This window comes from Gorilla gorilla, chromosome 2 (genome assembly GCF_029281585.2).
Source record: "Gorilla gorilla gorilla isolate KB3781 chromosome 2, NHGRI_mGorGor1-v2.1_pri, whole genome shotgun sequence".
Taxonomy (NCBI): Eukaryota; Metazoa; Chordata; class Mammalia; order Primates; family Hominidae; genus Gorilla; species Gorilla gorilla.
In genome coordinates, this window is record NC_086017.1 from 37174832 (window position 1) to 37202664 (window position 27833).

The 27833-nt window shown below is 37.8% G+C and overlaps 1 protein-coding gene across 7 annotated transcripts in view; it reads right to left on the minus strand.

Annotated features, from left to right (window-relative positions):
• Window positions 1-27833, minus strand: part of NEK10 (NIMA related kinase 10) — a 266308-nt gene that overhangs the window by 231345 nt on the left and 7130 nt on the right. For all 7 annotated transcript variants that reach the window (XM_055380935.2, XM_055380933.2, XM_055380926.2 and 4 more), the window contains exons 2-5: window positions 18407-18514; window positions 18060-18120; window positions 11680-11810; window positions 9866-9964 (exon numbers count right to left, since the gene is read on the minus strand). In XM_055380935.2, the coding sequence (XP_055236910.2) occupies window positions 9866-9964; window positions 11680-11810; window positions 18060-18120; window positions 18407-18477 (362 nt within the window). In that variant the 5' untranslated portion in view covers window positions 18478-18514. The remainder of the gene's footprint in view (window positions 1-9865; window positions 9965-11679; window positions 11811-18059; window positions 18121-18406; window positions 18515-27833) is intronic.

Consider the following 27833-nt stretch of genomic DNA (forward strand, 5'->3'; position numbering starts at 1 on the left):
GGAGGCCCAAGAATAGACCCAACTGGACCTGCTAACACTAGTGGCAGTGTATGCCATCTAGGGTCCCCAGGATAGGCATGCTATCCCACTGATGCCTCCCCAGGAGACTGAAGACTAGCCTACCTTGTGTCCCAGTCTCCACCAAAACTACACCCCAGCCTCCAATAATAACTACAGCCTAAGCCACTGAGGAAATCTCAGATACCACTGACACTGTTTATAGAGAAAGAAATCATACAGAGACTGCACAACTGTACTCACCCAGAATCAAAACCAAAGTACCCTACCCAACCAACATTATAGATTCATCCTCAGGAAAAAGTCTTCCCATATGAAAGCCAATTTTAAAAATTAGAAATGACTATTATACCAGATGTGCAGATGCCAGTGTAAGAACACAGGAAACATGAAAAAGAAAGGAAATATGACACCTCCAAAGGAGAACAATGATTATCCAACAATAGATCCCAATCAAAAATAAATTCAGAAAATCATGGAAAAAGAATCCAAATTGTTTCAAAAGAAGTTCAGTGAGAAATAAGAAAAGTCCAAAAAAAGTAAATAAATCAGAAAAACAATTCAGGATACAAATTAGAAATTTACCAAAAACATAGATATCTTAAAAAAAGAACCAAAGTGGCTGGGCGCGGTGGCTCACACCTGTAATCCCAGCACTTTGGGAGGCGGAGGTGAGTGGATCACCTGAGGTCAGGAGTTCAAGACCAGCCTGGCCAACATGGTGAAGCTCCCTCTCTACTAAAAACTACAAAAATTAGCTAGGCTTGGTGGCAGGCACCTGTAATCCCAGCTACTTGGGAGGCTGAAGCAGGAGATTCGCTTGAACCTGGGAGTTGGAGGTTGCAGTGAGCCGAGAATGCACCATTGCACTCCAGCCTAGGTGACAGAGTGAAACTCTGTCTCAAAAAAAAAAAAAAAAGAACCAAATAATACTAGATCTAAAGAGAGAGATAGACTCTAATATAATAATAGCGAGGGACTTTAAAACCCCCACTCTCAGCAGTAAGCAGAGGTTCTAGGTAGAAAATCAACAAAGAAACGTTGGATTTAAACTGGACATTAGACCAAATGAACATAACAGACATTAACAGGACATTTTATCCAACAACTCAACAACTGCAAAATACGGTTCTTCTCCTCAGTACATAGAACATTCTCCATGATAGACCATGTTAGGCTAAAAAGTAAGTCTCAACACATTTTTAAAAAGTGAAATCATATCAAGTATCTTCTCAGAGCAGAATGGAATAAAACTAAAAATCAATAACAAGAGGAACTTTGGAAACTACACAAATACATGGAAATTAAACATTAGCTCCTGAATGACCATTGAGTCAATAAAGAAACTAAAATGTAAATAGAAAAATTTCTTGAAACAAATGAATGTGGAAACACTACATACCAAAACCTGTAGGACAGAGCAAATGCTGTACTAAGAAGGAAGTTTATAGCAATAAAATGCTTACATCAAAAAAGTAGAAAGATTTTAAACAATCTAATAATACACCTCAAGACACTAGAAAGGCAAGAACAAACCAAACCCCAAATTAGCAGAAGGAAAGAAACAAAAAAGATCAGAGCAGAATTAAACAAAATAGAGGCTAAAAAACAACACGAAGCATCAATAAAACAAAAAGTTGGTTCTTCAAAAAGATAAACAAATTAACGAATCGCTAGCTAGACTAACAAAGACGGAAAGACCCAGACCAAAATCAGAAATGGAAAAGGAGATATTACACCTGACAACACAAAAATACAAAAGATCATCAGAGACTATTATGAACAATTATATGCTAACAAACTGAAAAACCTAGAGGAAATGGATAAATTCCTAGAAACTACAACTTCCCAAGGTTGAAGCAGGAAGAAATAAAAAAACAACAGACCAATAATGAGTAGCAAGATTAAATAAATAATAAAAATTCTCTTAAAAATGAAAAGCCTAGGACTGGTGGATTCACTGCTGAATTCTACCAAACATATAAGGAAGAACTAATATCAATCCTCCTGAAACTATTCCAGAAAATTGAAGAGGAAGGAATTCTCTCTAACTCATTGTGTGAGGCCAGCATTACCCTAATAACAAAACAAGACAAGAATAGAACAAAAACAATGAAAACTATAGAAGGGTATCCCTAATGAACATAGATGTAAAAATCCTCAACAAAGTACTAGCAAACCAAATTAAATAGCATATCAGAAAGATAATACATTATGACCAAGTGGGATTTACACCAGGGAAACAAGAATGGTTTGGCATGCAAAAGTAAATAAATGTTATACATCACATCAACAGAATGAACGATAAACAACATATGATCATCTCAATAGATGCAGAAAAAGCATTTGATAAAATCCAATATCGTTCCTGATTAAAAACTCTCAACAAACTACGCATAGAAGGAACATACCTCAACATAATAGAGGCCATATATAAAAATATCAACTTCAGCCAATATCATACTGAAGGTTTTTCCTCCAAGAAATGGAACATGACAAGGCTGTCTACCTGCACCACTCAAATTCAACATAATACTGGAAGTCCTAGCCAGAACAATAAGTCAAGACAAAGAAATAAAAGGCATCCACATTTGGGGGGGAAAAAAGGAAGATGTACCTCTTTGCAGATGACAGGATCTTATATTTAGAAAAACCAAAGACTCAGGTATGAAAAATAAATTCAGTAAAGTTGCAGGATACAAAATCAACATACAAAAATCAGTAGAATTTTTATACACCAACAATGAAATAGCTGAAAAAGAAATCAAGAGGACAATCCCATTTCCGATAGCTACCAAAAAAATAAAATACCTAGAAAAATAATGTGACCAATGAGGTAAAAGATGTCTACAAGGAAAACTACAAAACACTGATGAAAGAAACTAAGGAGGACACAAAGGAAAGACATTCCATGCTTGTGGATCAGAATATCATTAAAATGACCATACTACCCAAAGTAATATACAGATTCAATGCAATCCCTATCAAAAGATCATATTTCACAGAAATAGAAAAAAAAAAGAAATAAAATTCATATGAAACAAAAAAAGAACCAGAAGAGCCAAAGCAATCCTGAGCAAAAGAACAAAGCAGGACCCATCACACTACCTGACTTCAAAATATATTACAAGGCCATAGTAACTAAAACAGCATGGTAATGGTATAAAACCAAACATATAGACTGATGGAACAGAATAGAGAACCCCAAAACAAATCCACATATTTACAGCCAATTGATTTTTAACAAAGGCACCAAGAATATTCACTGCAAAAAGGACACCCTCTTCAATAAATGGTGCAGAAGAAATTGGATATCAGTATGCAGAAGAATGAAACTGGACCCCTATCTCTCTCTCACCATATACAAAAATCAACACAAGATGGATTAAAGACTTAAACATTAAGATTCAAAACTATGAAACTACTAACTAAAAACAGAAAACACTTTCCTATGAAACATACGAAGGTGTAGGCAAAGATTTTTTTTTTAGGGTTTTGATTGCTAGTTTTTAATTTTTTTCTTCTTTTATTATTATACTTTAAGTTCTAAGGTACATGTGCACAACGTGCAGGTTTGTTCCATGGGTATATATGTGCCATGTTTGTTTGCTGCACCCATCAACTCATCATTTACATCAGGTATTTCTCCTAATGCTATCCCTCTCCCAGCCCCCCAACAGGCTCCGGTATGTGATCTTCCGCTCCCTGTGTCCACGTATTCTCATAGTTCAACTCCCACTTATGAGTGAGGACATGCGGTGTTTGGTTTTCTGTCCTTGTAATATTTTACTGAGAAGGATGGTTTCCAGCTTCATCCATGTCCCTGCAAAGGACATGAACTCATCATTTTTATGGCTGCATAGTACTCCATGGTGTATATGTGCCACATTTTCTTTATCCAGTCTATTATTGATGGACATTTGGATTGGTTCCAAGTCTTTGCTATTGTGAATAGTGCCGCAATAAACATACCTGTGCATGTGTCTATAGTAGAATGATTTATAATCCTCTGGGTACATACCCAGTAATGGGATTGCTGGGTCAAATGGTATTTCTAGTTCTAGATCCTAGAGGAATTGCCACACTGTCTTCCACAATGGTTGAACTAATTTACACTCCCACCAACAGTGTAAAAGTGTTCCTGTTTCTCCACATCCTAAGTTATTTCCTGACTTTTTAATGATTGCCATTCTAACTGGCATGAGATAATATCTCATTGTGGTTTTGACTTGCATTTCTCTGATGACCAGTGATGATGAGCATTTTTGCATATGTCTGTTGGCTGCATAAATGTCTTCTTTTGAGAAATGTCTGTTCATATCCTTTGCCCTCTTTTTGATGGGCTTGTTTTTTTCTTGTAAATTTGTTGGAATTCTTTGTAGATTCTGGATATTAGCCCTTTGTCAGATGGCTAGATTGCAAAAATTTTCTCCCATTCTGTAGGTTGTGGTCTAGGCAAAGATTTTATGGCTAAGACCTCAAAAGCACAGACATTAAAACAAAAATAGACAAATAGAACTATATTATACTAAAAACTTCTGCATAGCAAAGGAAGCAATCAAGAGAGTGAAGAGACAACCTGTTAAATAGGAGAAAATATTTACAAACTAGTCATCAACAAGCGACTAATATCCAAAATATACAAGGAACTCAAACAGCTCAATAGCAAAAAATAAGCAAATTATACCATTAAAAAGTGGGCAAAGTTGCCTGTTCACTCTGAGGATAGTCTCCTTTGCTGTGCAGAAGCTCTTTAGTTTAATTAGATCTCATTTGTCCATTTTGACTTTTGTTGCAATTACTTTTGGTGTTTTAGTCAGGAAGTCCTTGTCCATGCCTATAAATGGGAGAAAATTTTTGCAATCTACCCATCTGACAAAGGTCTAATATCCAGAATCTACAAGAAATTTAAACAAATTTACAAGAAAAAAACAAACAACCCTATCAAAAAATGGGCAAAGGATATGAGCAGACACTTCTCAAAAGAAGACATTTATGTAGCCAACAAACATATGAAAAGGAGCTCATCATTACTGGTCATTAGAGAAATGCAAATCCAAACCACAATGAGGGCTGGGCACAGTGGCTCACGCTTGTAATCCCAGCATTTTGGGAGGCTAAGGTGGAAGGATCACAAGGTCAAGAGTTTGAGACCAGCCTGGCCAATATGATGAAATCCTGACTCTACTAAAAATACAAAAATTAGCCGGGTGTGGTGGTGTGCACCTGTAGTCCCAGCTACTTGGGAGGCTAAGGCAGGAGAATTGCTTGAACTCGGGGGGCAGAAGTTGCAGTGAGCCGAGATCGGGCCACTGCACTCCAGCCTGGGCCACAGGGCGAGACTCCATCTCAAAAAAAAAAAAAAAAAACCCCACAATGAGATACCATCTCACGCCAGTTAGAATGGTGATTATTAAAAAGTCAGGAAACAACAGATGCTGGCGAGGTTGTGGAGAAATAGGAACACTATTACACTGTTGGTGGAAGTGTAAATCAGTTCAACCATTATGGAAGACAGCATGGTAATTCCTCAAGGATCTAGAACCAGATATAACATTTGAACCAGCAATCCCATTACTGTGTAATATCCAAAGTATTATAAATCATGCTACTATAAAGACACATGCACACGTATGTTTATTGCAGCACCATTTTCAATAGCAAAGCCTTGGAACCAACCCAAATGCTTATCAATGATAGACTGTATAAAGAAGATGTGGCACATATACACCATGGAATACTATGCAGCCATAAAAAAAGAATGAGTTCATGTCCTTTGCAGAGACATGGATGAAGCTGGAAGCCATCGTTCTCAGCAAACTAACACAGGAACAGAAAACCAAACACCGCATGTTCTCACTCATACATGGAAGTTGAACAATGAGAACACATGGACACAGGGAGGGGAACATCACCCACTGGGGACTATTGGGTGGTGGGTGGCAAAAGGAGGGAGAGCATTAGGACAAACACCTAATGCATGTGGGGCTTAAAACCTAGACAACGGGTGGATAGGTGCAGCAAACCACCATGGCACATGTATACCTATGTAACAAACCTGCACGTTCTGAATATGTATACCAGAACTTAAAGTAAAATAAAATAAAATAAGTGGGAAAAGGACATGAATTGGCAACTCTCAAAAGAAGACATACAAATAGCCAACAAGTATATGAAAAAAAGTTCAACATCACTAAACATCAGAGAAATGCAAATCAAAACTACAGTGAGATATCATCTTACCCCAGTTAGAACAGCTATGATTAAAAGACAAAAAACTAACAGATGAGGATGTGGATAAGAGGGAACTCATACACTGTTTGTGGGAATGCAAATTAGTACAACTGCTGTGGAGAACCTTATGACGATTTCTCAAAAAAATAAAAATAGAACCACATGATCCAGCAATTCTGCTACTGGGTATCTATCCAAAGAAAAAGAAATCAGTATAACAAAGGGATACTTGCACTCACGTGTTTATTGCAGCACTGTTCACAAAAGCAAAGATATGGAATCAACCTTAGTGTACACCAACAAACAAATGAATTTTTAAAATGTAGTATATATACAAAATGAAACATTATTTGGCCATAAAAAAGAAAAAAATCACATCATTTATAGTAACATGGATGGAACTGGAAGGCATTATGTTAAGTGAAATAACCCAGGCATAGAAAGACAAATATTATGTGGTCTCACTCATACATGGGAGCTTAAAAAAAGTCAGTCTCATAAAGATAGAGAGTAGAATAATAGATACCAGAGTCCAGGAAGGGTGGGTGAGTGCAAGGGGGGATAAACAGGTAGGTTAACGGGTACAAATGTATTGTTAGATGAAAGGTATGAGTTCCATCATTTGACAGCAGAGTCACGTGACTATAGTTAACAACAATGTATTGTCTATTTCAAAGTAGCTAGAAGAGAGTTCTCAACACATAGAAATGACAAATCCTCAAAGTGATGGGCACCTCAAATACCCTGACTTGATCATCACACATTCTATGTATGTAACAAAATACCACATGTACCCCATAAATATGTAAAATATTATATAGCAGTATATTATAAATAAATACTATTATAAAAGGATTTTTTTTAAAGATTAATTACCATTGTGTAACTAGCAGTAACCCCAGGCTCAGGGATGATACTTTCCCTTGTCCTTTGAGATTTACTGTGAGGTATTTGCAGTGTTACCTTATCTGACTCTGGATTAACAAGTCTTTTCCAGTTTCAGATGCCATCTGGCAATTTCATTCTGAGAATGGGGGAGTAATCACAAATCAATCTTAGGAAAACACAGAAAGGAGGTGTCCACAAATGTGATTTAGGGAAAGGCTGGAGTTGTGGTAAGTAAAATAGAAGAGGAACATTATCACCAATTGGGTAGACGTTGAGAAATGAGTTGAAAGGGGTCACACTTCACAAATGAGACTAAATTCCCAATAAGTCATATTTTCAGGGCAAAATTGAGTAGCATAACATGCTGAATGTCTTATCTACAACCATAATTGGACCAAGGACCCAAATTCCCACCCACCCCTCAATCTCATGCAGCCTTTAGTTAGTTGTGTTAATACAAATTATATATATTTAGTACATTTTCCTTTATTGGGTAATTGTCTTGCTGATCAGAGTAGAATTTGAGTCCCCAGGGAGAGGAGGACCACATGTCCTGTTAATTTTTTTAATTTCACCCTCTTGTCCTTCTTCACCACTTACTTCCTCTCTTCCTTGCACACAGTACATGCTTACCAGTTTGTTTATCAAATTGAATCTAAGCCTTCAACCCAACACTAAATCTCATGTTTGCAAAGAAAGGGCATAACAAGCCATATCAGAAAAGGTCCTGAGGTGTAATTCTTCTGTAAGTCTAAAGTTAGAAGGGAAGAAAAAAAGGAGGGATGATCCTGGCTATTTTAGCAAGGTTATATGGGGTGAGGCACAATGGAAAACCTTTATATTTAAGCCATCTTTTACCCAATGCCTTTAGAATAGAACTGAACATAACAAGCTGTCAGCAGCCACAGGATGACATAAAAGGATGCCCCTGATGTTCAACATTCCTGAATTCCATCTCATACTATGAAAGCAAAGAGATCTACAATTATCTCTTCCTAGTTTGAAGACTTCCAGGTACTGCTCATGTTACAAGCCAGTAACTTCATCCAGCCTAAGATGCTCCTTTAATCACTAAGAATTTTTAAACACCCTGAAAAGAGATCTCTCGACTTTAGGATTGTTGAGATCTTTTTCAACTAGTTGATGCCAACCAGTGCCCGGTTATTTTCCCTAACAATTTCTGCTTCTAGTGCCTTCCCCCAAAGTATTGACCCAATAAATAGTCTACTGGGCATCTCTTGAAGAGTCCATGTGAGCTGGCTTTAAAAAAAAAAAAAAGAACTTTATTTCCTAATACCACTTTATGCATAATGATTCTGCTATTACCATTGTTTCACTCCATTCAATCTAAGCAGAAAACAGTTGAAATATATATGTAACTTCAGGTTCTTTGCAGTGTTCATTAATCTTTGAACAATCTTTGAAAGTGTAATCGAGAACTGAACAGTGATCCAATTACATAACCTTGGTAAAGATTTTAGGCTTCTTGTATAACTGAACAGTGACCCAATTACATAACCTTGGTAAAGATTTTAGGCTTCTTGTATCATCTGAGCCAGTCTAATAATCCTCTGCTTAAATTAAGTACAAAGGGATGACAGATGCAGTCTCAATTCTGTATTGTTTTAAACAAAAGTAATGTATTGGACAGTCATTTAAGTCCAATACTTAAATACGTAATACTAAATGACCCCATCTAAAAGATGGAGATATGAGGTCATCACTTAAGCACGTATTGAGTAGCTGACTCGTCATGGAGGACCTGTCAGAATGCTGTTCTACTTAAAATCAGCTATTGCACTGGGCCAAGTCAGAGTTTTATTTTGATCAAGGTATTAAATTATTAATACTGCTATTTTTATTTTTCACCATAGAAATAATGTTTTTCCATTTTCACTGGGATGGAATTCATATATCTCAATCAAATCACAACAAAGTGACAAGGAAGATTTAAGGTTCTTTACAGGCATTTTTCAGCTGATGCATGTGTGAAGAGTATGCGCCTCCTGAAAAGAGCAAAAGACAAGACCCTATAGTGACACACTGTTAGGAGCCTCCTTTGCATCTGGCAGCAGCATACCCAGCTCTTCTATGAAGCAGCTCAGAATGGACAGAAAATTCAGACCTGACTGCAATCCAGCAACAATCAATGGCTCCCTGAAAACCCCTGATATTTGTGAGAGAGAATCCAGAGGACTTGTTAACTAATCCTTCCTCTACAGTCCCAACACTGCACCTGTGTTAAGAAGGCAAAGAAAGGAATGTTCAATTTGGTCCAGAGAAGAAACATCTTTATGAGGCTGTGGCTGGATGTTACACACTCATCCTTTCTTTCCTCAAGATCAAGGCTTGCACAGTCCATTTAATCAGTCATTAAATCACTGCAAAAGTGCAGCATAAGAATGTCGTCTGTGGTGTTGTCCAATGTCTCTTTCATAAGGTCCCACACAATAAATTCCTCCTTGAGTATCCAAACTCAAAGAAAATAAAGAAAACATGATAACGAGTGTTTTCCCATTTTTCCTTATCTGTCATAAAATTCAGCTAAATTCAGTACCTAATCAGTGATTTTAATGAGATCATCTGTAATGCCTACTCATTTGCCTCCTTCTTTCCTTTAATGACATGTTCAATCCTGTAAGATGTTTCAAATCATGTTCTAGAGACAAGATAGATGACATATGCCACTCTTCAGTAAAAGCCTGTTTTCCAGGAACAATCTTACCTGCATATGAGTCTATTTTTCACCAAGGCGGTAAAGATCTCCTGAAATAGTTTATGCTGAGGATGTTTGCTGAAATTTCTCTCATTCTTGTAGTTTATACTGAGACAAAACAAACAGAAAAGAATTTTGTAATAGAGATCAGGCTGTCTCAAAGTTGCCAATGCAGACAAAGATCATCTATATTCAGGTAACATTTTTATTATTACTAACCACTATACTAATGAGGAATCAGGCAAATATTGAAGGAGCCTTGCGTTTAACATGTTGCTAAAAGCAACTATCAGCTGTTAAAATAGGAAGTAGAAACTCAATTATAAGGTTAAAAATAAAATATAGTCAAGCCTATGTATTTCCTTTTACCATATTCATTAAATTATTCCCTATAAACACTAATGGCTAAAATTGGTTGGAGGGAAGAAAAGGGTAAATGGAGAGAAAGAATGATTGGGGCACATTATTTAGACAGCTGTGTAACAGGAAGAGAAGAATTCCCTCTCTGCTTTTCCACATACCCTCGACCCCACTGGCTGATCTTGCTATCAACACCAGTGGTTATCATTTATAATACCTTCTAGATAAGAAGAGCTTATTAGCACAGTTTATACACCTTCAGCCATGTTGACTGTCACTGTTGATTGTTTATATGGTTTTGTGTGTGTGTTTAACAAAATTCTGAGATATTCCAGCTTCAGCTTCTTTTTGCTGATCTTACAGCCCACCAAAGAGGTTAAAAATACCTCAAAACATTCTATTTTAAAACTGAAAAAGGATAAGAGATAATAAAAGGGTCACATTGCTACCAAATACATAATACAATATTTTTGCACATAATTAAATAAAACTAATTTTCATATCTAGGACAAATAAGCTGGAATTCCACGAACATACAACCTCAAAGGAAAGGTGTGTAACCTTATGTTGCCATGCGTAATGTTCTGCCTTCTCAGTCTTTCAGATGCCATTGGACAGCATGTCCCCATCCTAGTCACCTGAGGGCTGTAATGGTTTCTTAGTACACGGGCGCTGGTACTCACTATATGACAATTTTTTAAGTATTTAAGTGTTCCTCACTAAAAATATATTTTTAAAATATGAACACATGAAATGTCATGTGACTTTCCCATACTATTAAATTTGTTGTCATAAGATGACAGGGAAACAAAAACAAAATCTAGGCCAAATAAACAAATGATCCTTCTAGAATATTCATATTGATATTTCATGCCACTCACTATTTACATGGTACTTAGTGCCAAATGACCCAAGCACACTGTAAAACTGAGAGAACCAGCTCCCGAGAGGGGAGTGGCCCACAAGAATGTGTAGCTTTGCAGAGGTCTGCATGGCAACAGAGATGAACATTACCTGACACTTTCAATGCTAGAGGTGCGCCGCAAGCCCTTCAACTGAAAACCTCAGTTGTTTTGACAACGACATACTTTAACCACCACATCTGTTCACGGCAACGGCTCCTTTTATGCCATCTCATTACTGGCAAGATCTAGACAGACAAAGATTGGGACAAGCCTAACCAGGTCAATAATCTGGAACCACTTCCTCGTTGAGCAATGCCAAACGCATGTCAGCATAGGGTCCTAAATCTCCCAGGTCAGTTCCACCTGTACCCATTAAACCTGTTATTTACATATTATTTCTGGGAATGGTTTAAGCACTAACTGAAAATATTAAATTAAGAATCTCTATGGTAAATTTTGAAGCGGGTTTTAAATTTTAGCTCCTGGGATAAACTTAAACAAAACTGTGAGCTAAGCAGAATAAGTTGCTGAAGACGAAGGAGATGCTGGATTTCTTACCTAAAATTTTCAAGTTCAACAGCTTCTGTGGATTCATGCCACTGACCCCGAGCTCTGTGTCCACCCGCCCTGATGGCGGGCTCAGACTTCGTCATGCTATTTTGGGCACTATCGAAGTTAATGGCTGGAAGCTACAGAAATAGAAGCATAGAGTACATGAGGATCACAATTCAGCACGGGATAAAGAAAGTAACAAAATAGGGGGAGGATGACGAGACTGAGATTTTTTCCAGGCCAATAATTAAGATAACAACCCTTTCACATGTAAGGGTTTTCCAAGATTCAAATCAAGTATCTTTGACTTAAACGTCTACCTTACACTGTTTTATTTTTCTTCATAGCTTGTAACACCACTTGTCATATCTGACAGTTATTTACGTACTTTTAGTCTCCCTTGATTATAATGTCACCTCAACACAAGCAGGAACTTGCCTGTTTTTGTTCAATGCTATTACCCCAGCACCTAAAACAGATATAGGTTTGGGGTGACACCTGGGCATCAGGAGGTTTTGAAGTTTCTCATGTGATTCAAACGTGCAAGCTGACTAGAGAGCTCCTGGATCCAGGTAGAACACTCTGATATAGAGCAGAGTGCCCAAATTGAGAATGAGTCATCATACATTCATTCATTCTTCAATATTTACCAGGTGTACACACTATTTTCCTGGTGTTAGGGATATAACAATAAAGAAGATTCTACCACTTTTAATCAGTCTGAACATCCTGATTACTCAATCATATTTATAAAAGACATTAAAATATATTATCAAATTTACCATAAGTAAAAATTTAACTACAATAACTTCACTATGCTTCACTTGCAATAATAAATTGTCAGGTTATCAGTATTCAAATAGTTTCACTTACCAGTATTTGTCTATAATTGGGATAACCCTAAGGTTTCTGATAACACAATAAAGTTGGGCATGGTATAGACAAATATCCTGTTTTTTCCAAAGGACAAATGAAGGACGTTCTATAATTAGCTAAATTATTACAGATGAGGTAAGCAGAGTATAACATAACAAAAAAATCATTTTTCAGTAAATTTTTCCGTTTTATATATTACCAAACAAAGTTATAATATGTTGCACTTGTTGTCTTATTTCACTGAAGTATTTAATGTAAATCAGATGAAGACATCATTTTCAGCCAGGCGTAGTGGCTCATGCCTGTAATCCCAGCACTTTGGAAGGCCCAGGTGGGTGGATCACCTGAGTTCGGGAGTTCAAGACCAGCCTGACCAACATGGAGAAACCCGTCTCTATTAAAAATACAAAATTAGCCAGGTGTGGTGGCACATGCCTGTAATCCCAGCTACTTGGGAGGCTGAGGCAGCAGAATCACTTGAACTCGGGAGGCAGAGGTTGCGATGAGCCAAGATCGTGCCATTGCACTCCAGTCTGGGCAACAAGAGTGAAACTCCGTCTCAAAAAAAAAAAAAAAAAAGACATTTTTTTTTATTCAAAGAGAATATGCCTGACTTTTTATAAGGTCAGCTTACAGAAAAATGGATTATAATAAAGACATTGCTTAATAGTTAACAAAAAAACTAAAATCCTTTTTTATCATATGCCAGCCACAGTCAGATTTTCAAAATGTTAATAATAAATCTTCCATCCTATAAAACTACTTTTCTATCTCAATTCGGTCAGCCAATCTACAACCACCAAAAGACAATAGGCTGAGCCAGCAATGCTTAGTGGTTAAGAGAACAAATTCCCTGGCCAGATTCTATTTTAAATCTACCATTAACTAGCTGCATAATCTTAGAAAATTTACTCAATCTCGCTGTGCATCAGTTTCTGTATCATTAAAATGGAAATAATAATAGTATATAACTCTAGAGTTATGAAAATTGCATGAGTTACTATTTATAAAACACTTGTTATGTGTCAAGCATAGTTCTAATTGCTTTGTACATACTCTTTTAATCCTCATAATTATTCCTATTATACAGATGAATTTTGCTAAACGAATAAATTTGTCATTACAAATTAGGTGATTTCTGAATATGAACTATTAATCCAAATGATATCTAACATGAAGTAGCAGCACAAGCAAATTTTCCCATATTATACTCAAAATATCATGATACACGGCATAAAAGAAGCAGGTTTTCCAGGCCCAAGAGATTCTAAACCCCCTTACCATTAGTACAACTCCTAGAAAAGTTTGCAAGAGAGAAATTAGCCAGCACAGAGAAAGCAAGCCCAGGTGATTCCAAGAGAGGAGTGGAAAGCTGCCGCAGCTTGCAGCCATTCCCTTTGCAGGCAGAGCAGGTGGCCTGTATCGGAAATCAACTCATGGAAAACGGGTGGATAAGATGGATTTGGCATCGATAGTTGCAAAGACCAGGAACCTAATAGTAGGCACCTTGAAGCAAGTAGCACTTCATATGAAAGAAATGTACATTCAGAATCCAGTTCAAAACCTAGAGTCTTTTCTCTTGGGTCCCCAATTTGTCTATCTTCTGTGTGTCTGATCTCTCCATACCTGGGCATCTGCAGCCTGTTACTCCTGATCTTGGGTCAGGGTGTGACTTAACCTCCTGACAAGCACTTGCCCAGGCCTTCCTGGATAGAGTTGTTCATTCCTTTCCTGGTGGCAATATCATGCTTACCTCTCTTTCAAAACTTAGCTCAGGCTAGTATAATGTATAGCTTACACAACATCCTTTCCCCTTGAATTTGGCCACCCTGAGGGCAGCATCACATCTATTAATCTTTGTGTTCTTAGCACCTCTCACAGAGCTGGGCATATTGTAGGTATTCAAATGTGAAGCTGTGGAACAAACGCTCACTTTGTTCCCAGTCTCTTTGCCAAACTAATTCATCGCTAAACCACCTTCAGAAAAGTTCATCCATTAATTCAGTGTATTTGTTGCAGACACATCATATACCAGACATTGCGTGAGACACTGTATATATACAGTAAGCAGAACAGTCATGGCCTCTTCTCTTCAAGGAGCTTACAGTCCCATGGGTCACGGAAGGGGGTTGCAGTCCATGGACCAGAATGTCAAGAAAGTCGTGTCACTTCTGCTTGCAAACTTCAACGTTCTCTGTTGCTGATGGAATCAAGTCCAAAATTCACAGGTAGGCTTTCAGACATTACATAGTGTCTTCCAGCTTTATTTATCGAATAGAAATGTCTAGTCACCCTTTTACTTAAATGCTTGTCATTTTCCTTCCTTCAGATATTTGATTATTTTACTCACTTTAGCTAGAATGCTCTTTCTATCAATTCCACTGACGGAAAAGCAGCCTATTTTTTAAGAACCACCTCCTTCCCTGTCATTCAAGCTAAAATTGGCTTCCTATTCCTCAAAAGCTATATCCTCACTGCATGCATCATTCAACCAGGATGGTGTCTTGCCTTATACCATAATTATCTGTGCCTACTCCCGCTCTCTCAAAACGTAAGAACCACCACCATGCCTTATACATGTTCTTTCTACAGCATCTATCAAAACCTTTATTTCAAGACAATTAATAAGCCCATAACAAATTAATTTTCTTCTTTCTTCCATCTTTTTTTAAAATTCCAAATAAATTCCTTAGCTTCCTATGGCTCTAAATGTGGAGGAAGAAAATAATCTGAATTCCAGGTCTCATCAGGTTGCTTCAAGATTTGTGAAAAGCTCTGGTGACATCTCCAATCAGCTTTGTAGTTTCACTTTGCCTCAGTAATCCTGGGGCAGTTCTTTCTCTTGAGTTATTGGGTTTTCCTGGATTATGATTATTCTAAGCCTGCTCATCCTGAAGGAGGCCTTTCTGCCTCTGTGTGTCTCTGTCTCCAGTTCTGTCACATTATGAGACTGTCCTAGAGATATGCAGAGATTCACAGAGTGTAGGTCAGGACAAAGAACAAAAGTAGAACACTGGAACACAATGGAACAACAGGGGAAGTAGCCTCGCTCCTTAGAGATCCAGAGGAAGGGCATTCAGTTCTCTGCACTCTCTACCCACAAGGTAGATTTCCTCTGTAACCTGAATTTGGCCAGCCTGGTTCATTTGCAAAAAACAGGCCACAACTTGTTAGCGCAGAAATGCAGCTGAGTGGGTCTTAATCACAGGTTTCACTTTTCAAATTGAGTACTGAAAATCTCCGAACCAAATATGTTGCCCATGTGTATATTTTGTTGAGCATTTCTGCTTGACCCCAACTCTACTTTGCTCCCAACTCTTGTTTTTCTCTTATTTTTGGGCCCTGGTTTTAATGTATGACAACCTATCACACTTTCTGTCTCTTTATAAGCTCTTAATGACTCTTTCTGGAACAAGCAAAGTATAAATAAGTGTAACTTGAGTTATTTTCTCCAATATCTTCCCTCCCTATAAATGTCTCCACATTATTTTACCAAAAGGAGAACAGGGTAACATTTCTTATTTCAAAATTACAAATGAATGAAACTTTTATAAACACAATTAGGCATTAATTTTGTAAACCTAAGGATCTTCATTAAATTGACAGTATTTTTTTTTAGCACCATCTATTTTCTGAATAACTCAAGCATTACAAATATACATTTTTGTACCTGTGAAAGATTTTACAAAAATATATGCCATGTAAAGTTGTCCCACAACAGATTGCAAATTTGAAAATTGGTTAAAGGGGGAAAAAAATCACTAAATTAACTTTAATTAAGCCTGCCAGGTGTTATCAAGCAAGCAGTGTTGAAAGGGCACACAAGAGATCCAGTCAGCATAAACTTCAAAGTTGGAAAATTAGAGCCAGAAAAACTATATTGGTTTTTGGTTTTGGTGTTTTTTTTTTTTTTTTTGCCCTGGCTAGGAGGTTATACATCCTCATGTGGTGACCCATTTCTCAAGTCACAATTCAATTGAGCAAAATCTGGCCAAGAACTCATCAAATATAGTGAACCAGAGGCAAAAGTCAAAGTTGCTGGCATTAGGAAATACAAGATCTTGTCAGGAAATAAGACACGTAAACAAGAGTTTCCAAAGCACAGGAGAAAATAATGCCACAGCAGTAAAAGAAGGAGCCTTGGGAAGACAGAGATCACCTCTAGAATGGAAACCATACGGAGGTAATATCATTAGAGTTGGGTCTTGGAAATGGGTGAGATTTTATAAGAAAGAAATTTAGGAGAAGGCAATAGTAAAAGCAAAAAGTAGAAGTCTTTGATATTGTGGTTACATCACAGGATGTACAGTGGGAAAGAATGGGCACTACACTCCAAACTGTATGCCTAGCCATCTTGCTTGCCTCTTTAAGAAAGAACGAACTTAATTTTGCAAGTCATTTAACAGGTATCTCAGTATTTAGAAGCACACACTGCAAAGATAGGGTGTCTGGGTTCAGAACTAGACTTCACCAATTAGGAGGCTGTATGATCTTGGGAAAGTCACTTGATTTCTTTGTGGCTGTTTCCTCATCTGTAAAAATGGGAGTTGTAATTATTAAGCAGGGTAATGCAGGTAAAGCAGCGGGCACATAGAAAGTATTCCCTAAATACGAACTACCATTATTTGGCTTTTATATGCCATCAAATCATTTTCCAGTATCAGCAGATAAAAATGCTATAGTTCTCTGGTAAATGTCGTTGATATAACAAAAACTGTCAGGGCTGGATTACCAAACACCAGAGCTCTTAAACAAATTTACTTAAGCAAGAACAATGTAGACTTTAGAGCCAGACTACCAGGGTTCAAGTCCCATCCCTTCCATTTATGAGTAAAGGTGCTAAATAAGTGTCTGCTATTTTCATTATTATTAGCATTGCTATGCTGTTCCCCAAGCCTCCCTGGATGGCCTCTAATGTCATGACTTTCCAAAGTCTCACAGGTGCAAAACCAAAATGAAAAGTTTGGAGATAAATTCAAGCAGAAGTACCATTTTTTCTCTAATAAGAACATTAAAATGCTACTATAAAAATAGCCAAAAATCACTCCTTGCCCCTCTTTTTGGTGAGGTACATTGTGCAGCAAGCCTCAAGAGTGGCACTGTAGCAAGGGGGCAGGATTGGGAAGAGTAAGGGGGAAGGAGGAGAAAAATGTGGTAGAAAGTGCTTTGAAAATAACAATTTCCCTAAAGCTCAGAAAACCAAAAGTTGGCCATTCAGTAAAAGAGTATGCAGTTTGTTTACAGACCGAAGAGGAAAGGGTTTGCTAAGTAGGACACAGGGTGACAAGCATAGGCTAAAGCAGGGCCTGGCCTGAGAGACGAATGTGGATGCCAAATCTTGGCAAAGCCTGAACCAGGTGTCAGAGAAACAGCCAGATGAAGAAAGAGCAAAGATGTGAATAACGAGCAAAGAAAAGCAGACATATCGTTCATAGAGATGTTAAATGGAGCCCTTTGGAAACATATGATTTTTCTTTTATTACCAAGTGAACATTCTTTGAAAACGCTACCTGTTGTTTGCTTGATTGGACGTTCAAAAGGCACCGAAGTCTTTTAAGATCTGAATAGTCCCTAGGAGAGAGAATAACACAATGTGAACCCACAGAAGGCTCCAGGTGAACAAGATCGTGTTATCCACTGATGGCATTGCCACTTGGAGGCCTGCTTTTATCAACTGGAATGAATACACACACTAAACATTTTCTTTAGAACACTATAAATGACCAAATGTTTCAGTAAACACTGTAACTCTGAATAGTAGTTGTCAAGAGTCTTCTCTATTTCTCAAAAAGCCATTAAATCTGTTCAATGGCCACTGCCTGAGTTAACAATTAGCAAACACTCAGTAGGGAGTTACCTGATGGTGATTTCTTGCTGTTTATCAGTTGATTTTTCTGTGGTCTTCACCTTTTTATCTTGATCAGGCATTGTAAAACATCAGTGCCCCAGAATTAACATCGCATTCCTTTCAAATTAAACCAGAGGGAAAATTTTAGTTGGGTTGCGTGCGCCAAAATATTCTCAGTTAATACAGACAAAACCCACTTATAACATCTATTTAAACATGGAAAACCTAGATTTAGTTCTAATACAATAATAAAAGTGTTAATATGAATACCACTTACTATTTATCATTCAAAGGACATTGGGAACATTTAGGGCATGCTTTACCCTCACTCAAAAGATAAGTATGGGTTTGCCAGTAGACAAAGAACAATTGGTTTGCTTTTATTTTTCTTAATCAATTTCTAATGCAATTATTTTAATTTTCAGAATAGAAATAGAAAGTTGAAGATGCCCATATTTTCAATTACATAACAAATACAAAATTAAGTGTGTTCTATGGGTTTAATTTGACTACATGGAAAATTTTCCAACTGTGCTTCAATGCCACAGTTTGACTTCAATGTGTTGTTCAGGCATGAAAAAGTATGCATTATTGTCTTATAATAGCATGCTTCAATGTATTGTGAAATCTATGGTCAAAATCCAAGTGTTTCAGAAGTATTTAGAGGCAAAAGGAATGTACCAATGGGCATTTCACTTCCACTGAATCTAGTGAAATTTAATTTTGTGAAATGCTCAAAGACAGTTTAAGGATTTAAAAATGATTTTCCCAATATATTTGTCATATTTTTGACAAATAGTTGGGCTACAATTAAGAGCCAGGGACCAAGTCTCTCAGCACAGGAGCACAACAATAACAGGTACAATATTAACACTTTAGGATTGTACCAAGGATATAACACCACCTCTTTCATTCAACAAATATTTATTGACCCTTTACTCTGCCCACTCTCAGACTGAAAACTGCTAAAAGGTTAAAGAAGCTATTACAGGTATGCGTTTCCACCACAAGCAAAAAAACAAACAAAAACCCACTCGTGAACTTTAAAACATGTTTGTGAGGTGTTCAGGTAGAGATTTAGCATCTATTTTTACTCTAAAAGAAAGAAAGAGAAGGGAGAAGGGAGAGAAGGGGAGGTAAAAAGAACGGAGGATCTGTAAGGTAGTGTTTAAAAGCAAAAGACCCAAGCGCTTTTAATATGCAAATACAAAAATGCCCCGTACGTTCTAAAATAAATGGAAATCCATTCAAAATAAATAGAATCTAACTTTACTCTTCCCTCAAAGACAGAAGAAATACTCTACACAGCCACACTGTCCTGCTGTTGGCTTCGAATTCCTGCTCAAACTATAGCTACAGACTATAGTTTAGAAGCAGAAAATACAAGCTGCAATGACAAGCACAGGAGAGCCTATGGAGAAGCTCACAGGCTTCTTCTGCTAGAAGGGGATCGCGTTTACCACTATCAAACTCGCTAAACACCCTGTCTTATTCTCTTGCTTAATTTCCATAATTGTATTGAACAAGTATGTGAACAGGAAATAATGATCTAATCGTTATATCTGTTTGAGATCAGCATGTACTCTGTGAGCTGGAAGGCTGAATATAGATGACTCTTTGGAAATGTTGCACTTAATTAAACAGTAAACAAATTCACCAGTATCAGCAGAAACAGACAATTGCCTTTAGGATAAAAAACAAAATCCTTTCCATTTAATGGCTGCTTAAATGGAGATATTCTGAAAAAAAGCTTTGAGAAGTTGGGAATGCTTTAAAATAGTTAACCTAATCCCATTTTAAATTAACAAAAATGATTACATTATACTAATGTCTACACTATAATACAAAATGGGAGATGGGGGAAGGAAGGGCAGTTCATATGTTAAGTTGCCCAAAGGCAGACAATGTGTTAAGAAAGCATTCCCAACAGAGGTCAGGCAAGGGTGCTAACACAAAAGCTCTCTAGAGGGTAGCTTCGGTCTAAGCCCATGAAGGAATGCTGCAGTGTAGATTAGTCCTCAGAGTTGTCTAAACTGAGAGAAGTGAGAGCCTGGCTCTCATATTCCTGTAGCCTTCAGTCATAACTCCCCAGGCACTCCTCTCTTGTGGTAGTGACTCCAAGTCACTTAGAGGCAGTCCTCTAAAAAAGACATACAGAATCTAGCTGTTAAAGCAGAACATTGAAGCCAATACCAGGACACACAGTCCCAAGGAATGCGAGAGGCTCTGGGCAGAGTGCCCACATGTATCCACTAAAATCAACGACTCCATGTGGAAGAGCTGTGGGTAATGAAGGTAAAGGATCTTTGCTATGGATACAAACTAAGCAGCGCCTGCTGCATTAGTTTTTAATTACTGAGTTGAATTTCCCTCTTTCTTTGCTTGACCTTGCCAGACGTTGTTATGATCTCATGTCCTAGCAGCTCAGTCCTTGGTTCTCCTCCCTTCTCTATCTGCCCCCTCTCCCAAGGATCTCTTGCAGTCCCATGGTTTTACATACCATCAGCAATTATAAATTTATATGTTCAGCCCTAACCCCATTCTGACCTCCTAAATTCACAAAGTCACTATGTGGATGCCTAATGAGCATCCCAAATTTAACATACCTAAACAGAACTCTTGACCCCCACCCCCTAGTACCAAATGCCCCTAGTGCTCCTCATCCTGGTAACTGGTACCACAATGGCTCTCTAGACAAAAGTTCAGGGGACATTCTCGGCTCCTCTCTTTCCTCTACCTCCCATATTCAAGCCACCAGCAAAACTAGTTAGCTTTCCCTTCTTTCCACTCCTACTATCACCCTACTCCAAGCCACCATCTTCTCTGCCTGGATGACTGCCACAACCCCCTCAAGAGTCTCTCTGCTTCCACCCTTGCTCCGCTACATCCTCACGAACCCCAGGGAATGCTTTAAAATGTAAATCAGATCATACCACTCTGTGGCTTACAACCTTCCTGTGGCCTCCTATTGGACTTGGCTTCCAACCATGACTTTCACTGCTCTGAGCTTGCCTCCTCCCCTCTCCCTCTTGCTTCCTCCACTTCAGCCATGTTGGCTTTCTAGAGAGAAACATGAACCCACGAACATGCCAAATGCTATGGTTTGAATGTCTATCCTCTCCAAAATTCATGTTGAAATTTAATTGCCACTAAAACAGTATTAAAAGGTAGGACCTTTGAGAGATAATTGAGCCACAAGTCTGTCCTCATGAGTGGGTTTAGCGCATTTTACAAAGGGCTTTCAGGAATGAGTTCTCTCTCTTTGCTCTTCTGCCATGTAAGAAAAAGTGTGACTCCCTTCCAGAGAAAACAGCATTCAAGGCTCCATCTTGGAAGCAGGGACTGGGCACTTACCAGACACCAAGCCTACTAGCACCTTGATCTTGGACTTCCCAGCCTCCAGAACTGTTCTTTATAAATTACCTAGTCTGCCAGGCATGAAGGCTCATACCTGTATTCCTAACACCTTCAGAGGCTGAAGTGGGAGAATCGCTTGAAGGTCAAGAGTTTGAAACCACCCTGGGCAACATACCAAGACTCCATCTCTATAAAATATTTAAAAATAAGCCAAGTGTGGTGGTGTGTACCTGTAGTGCAAGCTTCAAGAAGCTGAGGCAAGAGGATTGCTTGAGCCCAGGAGGTTGAGGCTGCAGTGAGCCCTCATGGTGTTACTGCGTTCCAGCCTGAGCAACGGCACAAGATCCTGTCTCTTAAAAATAAACTAATAAATAAATACCCCAGTCTGTAGTATTCTATCATAGCAGCACAAAACAGACTAAGACCATTTGTGCCCATGAACATGCCAACTATATTCTTGCCTTAAGCACTTTCTGCCTGCTTGCTGTTCTTTTCCCATAATCTCACACTGGCTTCTCCATATCCTTTGGGTTTCAGGTCAGATGTGCTCTCCTAAGTGGGGTCTCCTCTGATGAATCTCTGTGACATATTCACCCCCACACACCACAGCACTCTGTTTTCTTTCCTTCTGGAGTTCATCAAGATCGGAAATCCTCTTGTCCATTTATTGACTTATTTGAACTAGCTTATAAGCCTCCTATGGCAGGGACTGTGTCTGTTTCATCCACAAATATGTCCCTGACACATAGAACAGCACACAGTACATGACACAGTGTAAGCATGGCATAAGCCCTCAAAAAAATATTTATCACAATCTGTAAGGAGTGACTTATTTTGTCAGTTATTTGCTTTTAACAGTTACTTATTTTAAGGCTTAGAACCTCCTCTGACATCCCAAGTCTGGCGCTCCTTCTCGATGCCCCCAGAGCAGCCTATACTCCCCACATATTGTTATTATGTGGTAATCAGGAAAATCCAATATCAAATGTATGGGTTTGCTCTGGGAGGTTTTGATGTTGCAATTGCCTTATTACCACAGAAGGCCAGGAACTGGGCTTCCATTATTCACCAGAGAATGGTGAGTTGTAGGCAAATAATAAATATTTATTGAATGCAATGCCTAATAAATGGATGAACGGATAAAAGGATTATTTTTAAAAAAAACCTGTGTTATTACTTTTTTAGGTCAACAAATCGCTCATAAAACTCTTTTATAAATAAAATCAGTTGATGAGCATTTGTGATGTTGTAATAATCCTGAGCACATTCAGGATTTATTCAGTCATTGGGGGAAACTTAGAGTTCTATATAAGAAAATACTCATCGCTGTGCTTCTGAAACTATCTGTAATAAAGAACTCTTTAATTTCCAATCTTTTATGGACTGATACTTTTGGTTCAAATCCTGTTCAGTGAGACAATGCCACTGGTGATGTGCCTAAGATGTCATGGCAATGCTGAAGTGCTGTAAATATTTCTAAACTCTTATTCTCAATTTCTGTCTTTATCTGCTCATGGACCGGTGACACACCAGTCTGAATATCACCTGAATACCACTGGTCTGGATTATTAAAGTCTATCTTTTTAAGTAACAAACCTCTTTTCACAGCAACCCTAGATGAATCTCTAATTGAGAACCACAGCCCTAAGTACAGAGTCTGAGGGGACTAACCCAGAAATTGACAATTCCATGACAACCAGGAGAGGGCGAGAGTGAGGCTGGGAAAGGAGAACTGTGGCCAAGCAGTTAAAGCTCAAGGTGGACTCTCCATTTAAACCAAAGCAATCTTACTTCTCTGGGGTTCTGCATACAGTTTCATTAGAGAAAAGGATTCTATTGCTAAAATAAAAATAGAAAACCACTGATTCTCTAACACTTATTTTACCAATGAGATTAGGCCAAAAACTTTGGCTTTTTACAAAAACTTTTGGCCTTATCTGTAAAATAAGTGTTAAGAGAATTTGCTACACAAACACTTGTACCTATATGGGTTTTTCTTCCATTCTAATGAGAAGGTGGAAATTAAGTTTGTTATTTTTTTATATAGGGAGTAGTCACAGTAGTGAAAGATTATATATAAAAACCAAAGGCATGCTACTTTAAAAACAGAAACTTTTGGTGTCTTTGCTTTTTTTGTACACCTCAGTCACGGGACCTGAATACCATCTCAGATGGGAGAGAAGAGACTTTTCCAAACCTCAGGGTTTGGTGCATACAGCCCTAGACAAGTACAGCTATAATCACAGTTATGATTCGTTGTTGAATTTTTAAATCCATTTTTTAAAAGAAACTCTCAGAAGTAATTTCTATCCTCTATTGTTTGAAATTTGGGTTAATGCTAAAGAAGTCCCTAGAGAGGCACCTCATTTGCTCGTGATGTCTTGGTAATTGCTGAGTAAACACATGTGACAGAGAAAGAAACACATGCCATGGCAAAATTACCTGAGTGTAATTAATCTAAATTGTGCAATATTAACCTACTAACTAAATAACATAGGGAGTATTTGTGATATGGTTTTCAGATCTCTACCCAGAAACCCGTTTTTATTCCATGGTTGCCTTAGCTACTCAAAAGATCCTCAGGTGGCCTCATACTTACTAAATATAAAACAGAGTCATTTGAATCATTATGGTAAATCGCCCACAAATCCACAAATATCTTTTTTTCCTACTAATCACTCAGGTTGCATCTTTGTAAATACTCCATTTTATTTACTACATTTACTAATGGTTAAAAGTGGTACTTATAAAGTAATAACAGGCCAGGGAGTGGTGGCTTATGCCTGTAATCCCAACACTTCGGGAGGCCAAGGCAGGCAGATCACCCGAGGTCAGTTCAAGACCAGCCTGACCAACATGGTGAAACACCATCTCTACTAAAAACACAAAAATTAGCCAGGTGTGGTGGTGCATGCCTGTGGTCCCAGTTACTCGGGAGGCTGAGGCAGGAGAATCACTTGAACCCAGGAGGCAGAGCTTGCAGTGAGCCGAGATCGTGCCACTGCACTCCAGCCTGGACAGCAGAATGAAACTCCATTTCAAAAAAAAAAAAAAAAATCAATCAATCAATCAAAAATAAAGTAATAACAGTGAAAATACATCAGATTAAAGTTAATTACCATTTTGGCTATGTCAGGTTTATTATTTTGAAAAAAGCACTAAAATAAACTGCAATGAACCCTACCACAAAAGGAAGTTAGAACTTCCTGTACTGACAAGAAGTCTCTGTTTCTTCTGATGAATAATGATTAACCTTTCATTTTATATGACAAGTTACAGTTCTGTCTGTTTTCAAAGAGACATATTAAAAGAATTTAGAGAACTTTCAGCCCCGTAACTAACTAGAAGTACAAAATGGAAAACCATTTCTCTAATTCCTTTACTGTAGATATTTTTCTAAAAATTCCTCTAATAGTGATTCTTTGAGAAAAGTAGTTAAAATAAGATAAAAAGTCACATAGAGCAGCCAGAGATAAGACAAACATGTTAAAATGCACTGGTTAAATGTTTAGTTCTCAGTTTTGATGACTGTAACATGGTGATGGCAAATGTCAACATTAAGGGAAGCTGAGTGAAGGGTATATGGGAATTCTGTGCTGTTTTTGCAGTTTCTATGTTACATCTAAAATTATTTCAAAATACACACTTAAAATGTATTCACCACTTCAGCAGTTTATGTAGTTAAAGTGCTTTGAGAATAAAGAAACAATTTTCTTTTTGCAAAGAATATTTGCACTAAATCTCACAAATATACAGTGCTTGGACTTTTCAAATTATGTATGCTTTAGAAAACTATAAATCCTCCACAGAAAATGTCAAGTTAAATTGGTCAAATTGCTGGAAAATAAACACACACACACATTTTCAAAATAAGGTGAGCAAAAAGTTGAGGAAATCCTGTAAGAAACATAACTTGCTAATACCCATTACAGTTTAAAAAGGACATCTGGTTCTCTAGTCTAAACTGTTATCCCTTATATTACATTGTTATTGTTCTTCAATGGGAACTATATGTGGAGTTAGCAGAAAAGAGACAGCTATGACAAGAATAAACCTCAGAGAACATGCAGTATCAGGACGTCTAACACCCTCCAGGCCCAAGAACAGAATGTAAATGAATGAAGAGAGGTGTAGAGAGTGGTAGAGCTTCGGTCACACATGAGAAGGCACATTCTCCCAAGAGGGATTCAAAAGCACATTAAAAATGAAGCAAAACAAGACAAGACACTTGCACAAAATAACAAAACAAATCTATAGGTCACCAGCTGCAGACCATGATTCAGCTCCCTTCTACTAGAGGAGGAAATTAAGACCCAGAGAGGAAAAATGTGTCAAAGGCCACACTGCATCTTTAGGAGTGAAGGAGAACAAAGTGCACTTCACCTTCAGGATCTAAATCTTCATGGAAAACTCTAAGGCAGATGGGAAAAAGAGAACTTGTTGATATTGGCCCTTAGCCAAGGGCAGAAGGTGATATAACAACAACTGATGTTTGCATAACTTCACCTCCTGGACCCTGGGGTGCTTGCAAACATCCATTCATTCATCCTGGTTCACTCATGTGAAATATGTAGGTGGTGTATTTTAATCATCATAGAGTGGTAAACAAAGACACGGTTGGTACAGAATCTCCAAGGGCAGGAGTGTGTCGTCAGCTAAGGACAAGCATTATTATCATGGCCTTGCTCCTGAGTCAGTACATTTGCCACCTTCCTTGCGCAAATAGTCAATACTTTAAGCAATTTTCTATTTTATATGTAAACAAGCACTTGGGGATAAAAAGAACCAAGAATTCTAATAGTATTCTAACCCTCTCCCACTTAATCCTCCAAATAGTTACTGACCACCTGCTATGATGATGGACACTCCTTTAAGTGCTGACTTTCATTTTCCTCTGGCTAATACTGGCCCATGTTGGTCTGAGTGCTGCTCCAAAATTAACTAGAATATGTGACAACAGATACCACTATAACCTCCCTATTTTCTGATTTATTCTCATTCCAACTTATATCTTTTATTGTAAAGGGAAATCTGCAGATATAAATGTAGGTTCTGCAGATCCCCTCCATTGTCATTGCATAATGATATTTGTGGTATGCTATGTCTGTGCCTTGCGTAGCTGCTACAGCATCCAATTCTACTCATCATATGGTTTACAATGTGCCTATGTTAGAGCAAATGAACCTGAGACTTACATATTAAGCAGCAATATTGAAAAGAGGAAAAAAGGTCCAGATGATGTGAAGGAAGAATTTATATTAACCCATCAACAAAAATAACTAAAGTAGCACACTAAATTTCTCTTTTCTCATTGACCCCAAATAGAATATGAGTATATTCTATTTCCTGATTTTGTGAGAAACAGAAAGGTGAGAATTATATTTATTCATTACTCCAAGAAATATTTATTGAGTCCCTAGTATATGCCAGGCACTGAGGATACAACACTGAATAAGACATGGTTCATAATGTCTTCCAATAAAATAGTTAACCATCGTTGTAATAAGTAATAAAGTAAGTACAGATTCAACCCAAACCCCTAGAACTTTCACAAGTGAAGAGAAGACTGAATCAACAAATTGATGTTCATATGTTTGGTGGCGCTGCAAAAACTAGAAGTACTTTCTGAGCTATAAAATAAAATTGAATTTCATCTAATAACATTTTATTTCAAGTGCATTTTATTATTTACTGTGCTCTGACTGTGCACAAGACCACTGGGCACTACAAAAAAAAATCTCTTTACAATCCAATGTGTGTGGGAAATCATAAATATGTAGGGTAAAGCATATGAAACTGCTGATAATGTCTCTTTGTAAAAGAAGACTTTTTTAATGGTTTAGGCAAATACAATGGATTAAATAAGAACACTAGAAGTGTCAAAAAGCAGAAAAAAAATGTCCAAATGAGATTATAAACTGAATGAAATCAGAGGAAAGATTATAGAAAGATTTCGTGAACTGCGAACTTGAAGAAGGTCCAGAAGGATGGGCAGGGGGGTGAACAACGGGCCTGGCCAGTGAACACAGGGATGCAGGCAAGATGCTGAAAGTGGCTTAAGGACACAGTGAGTAGATGA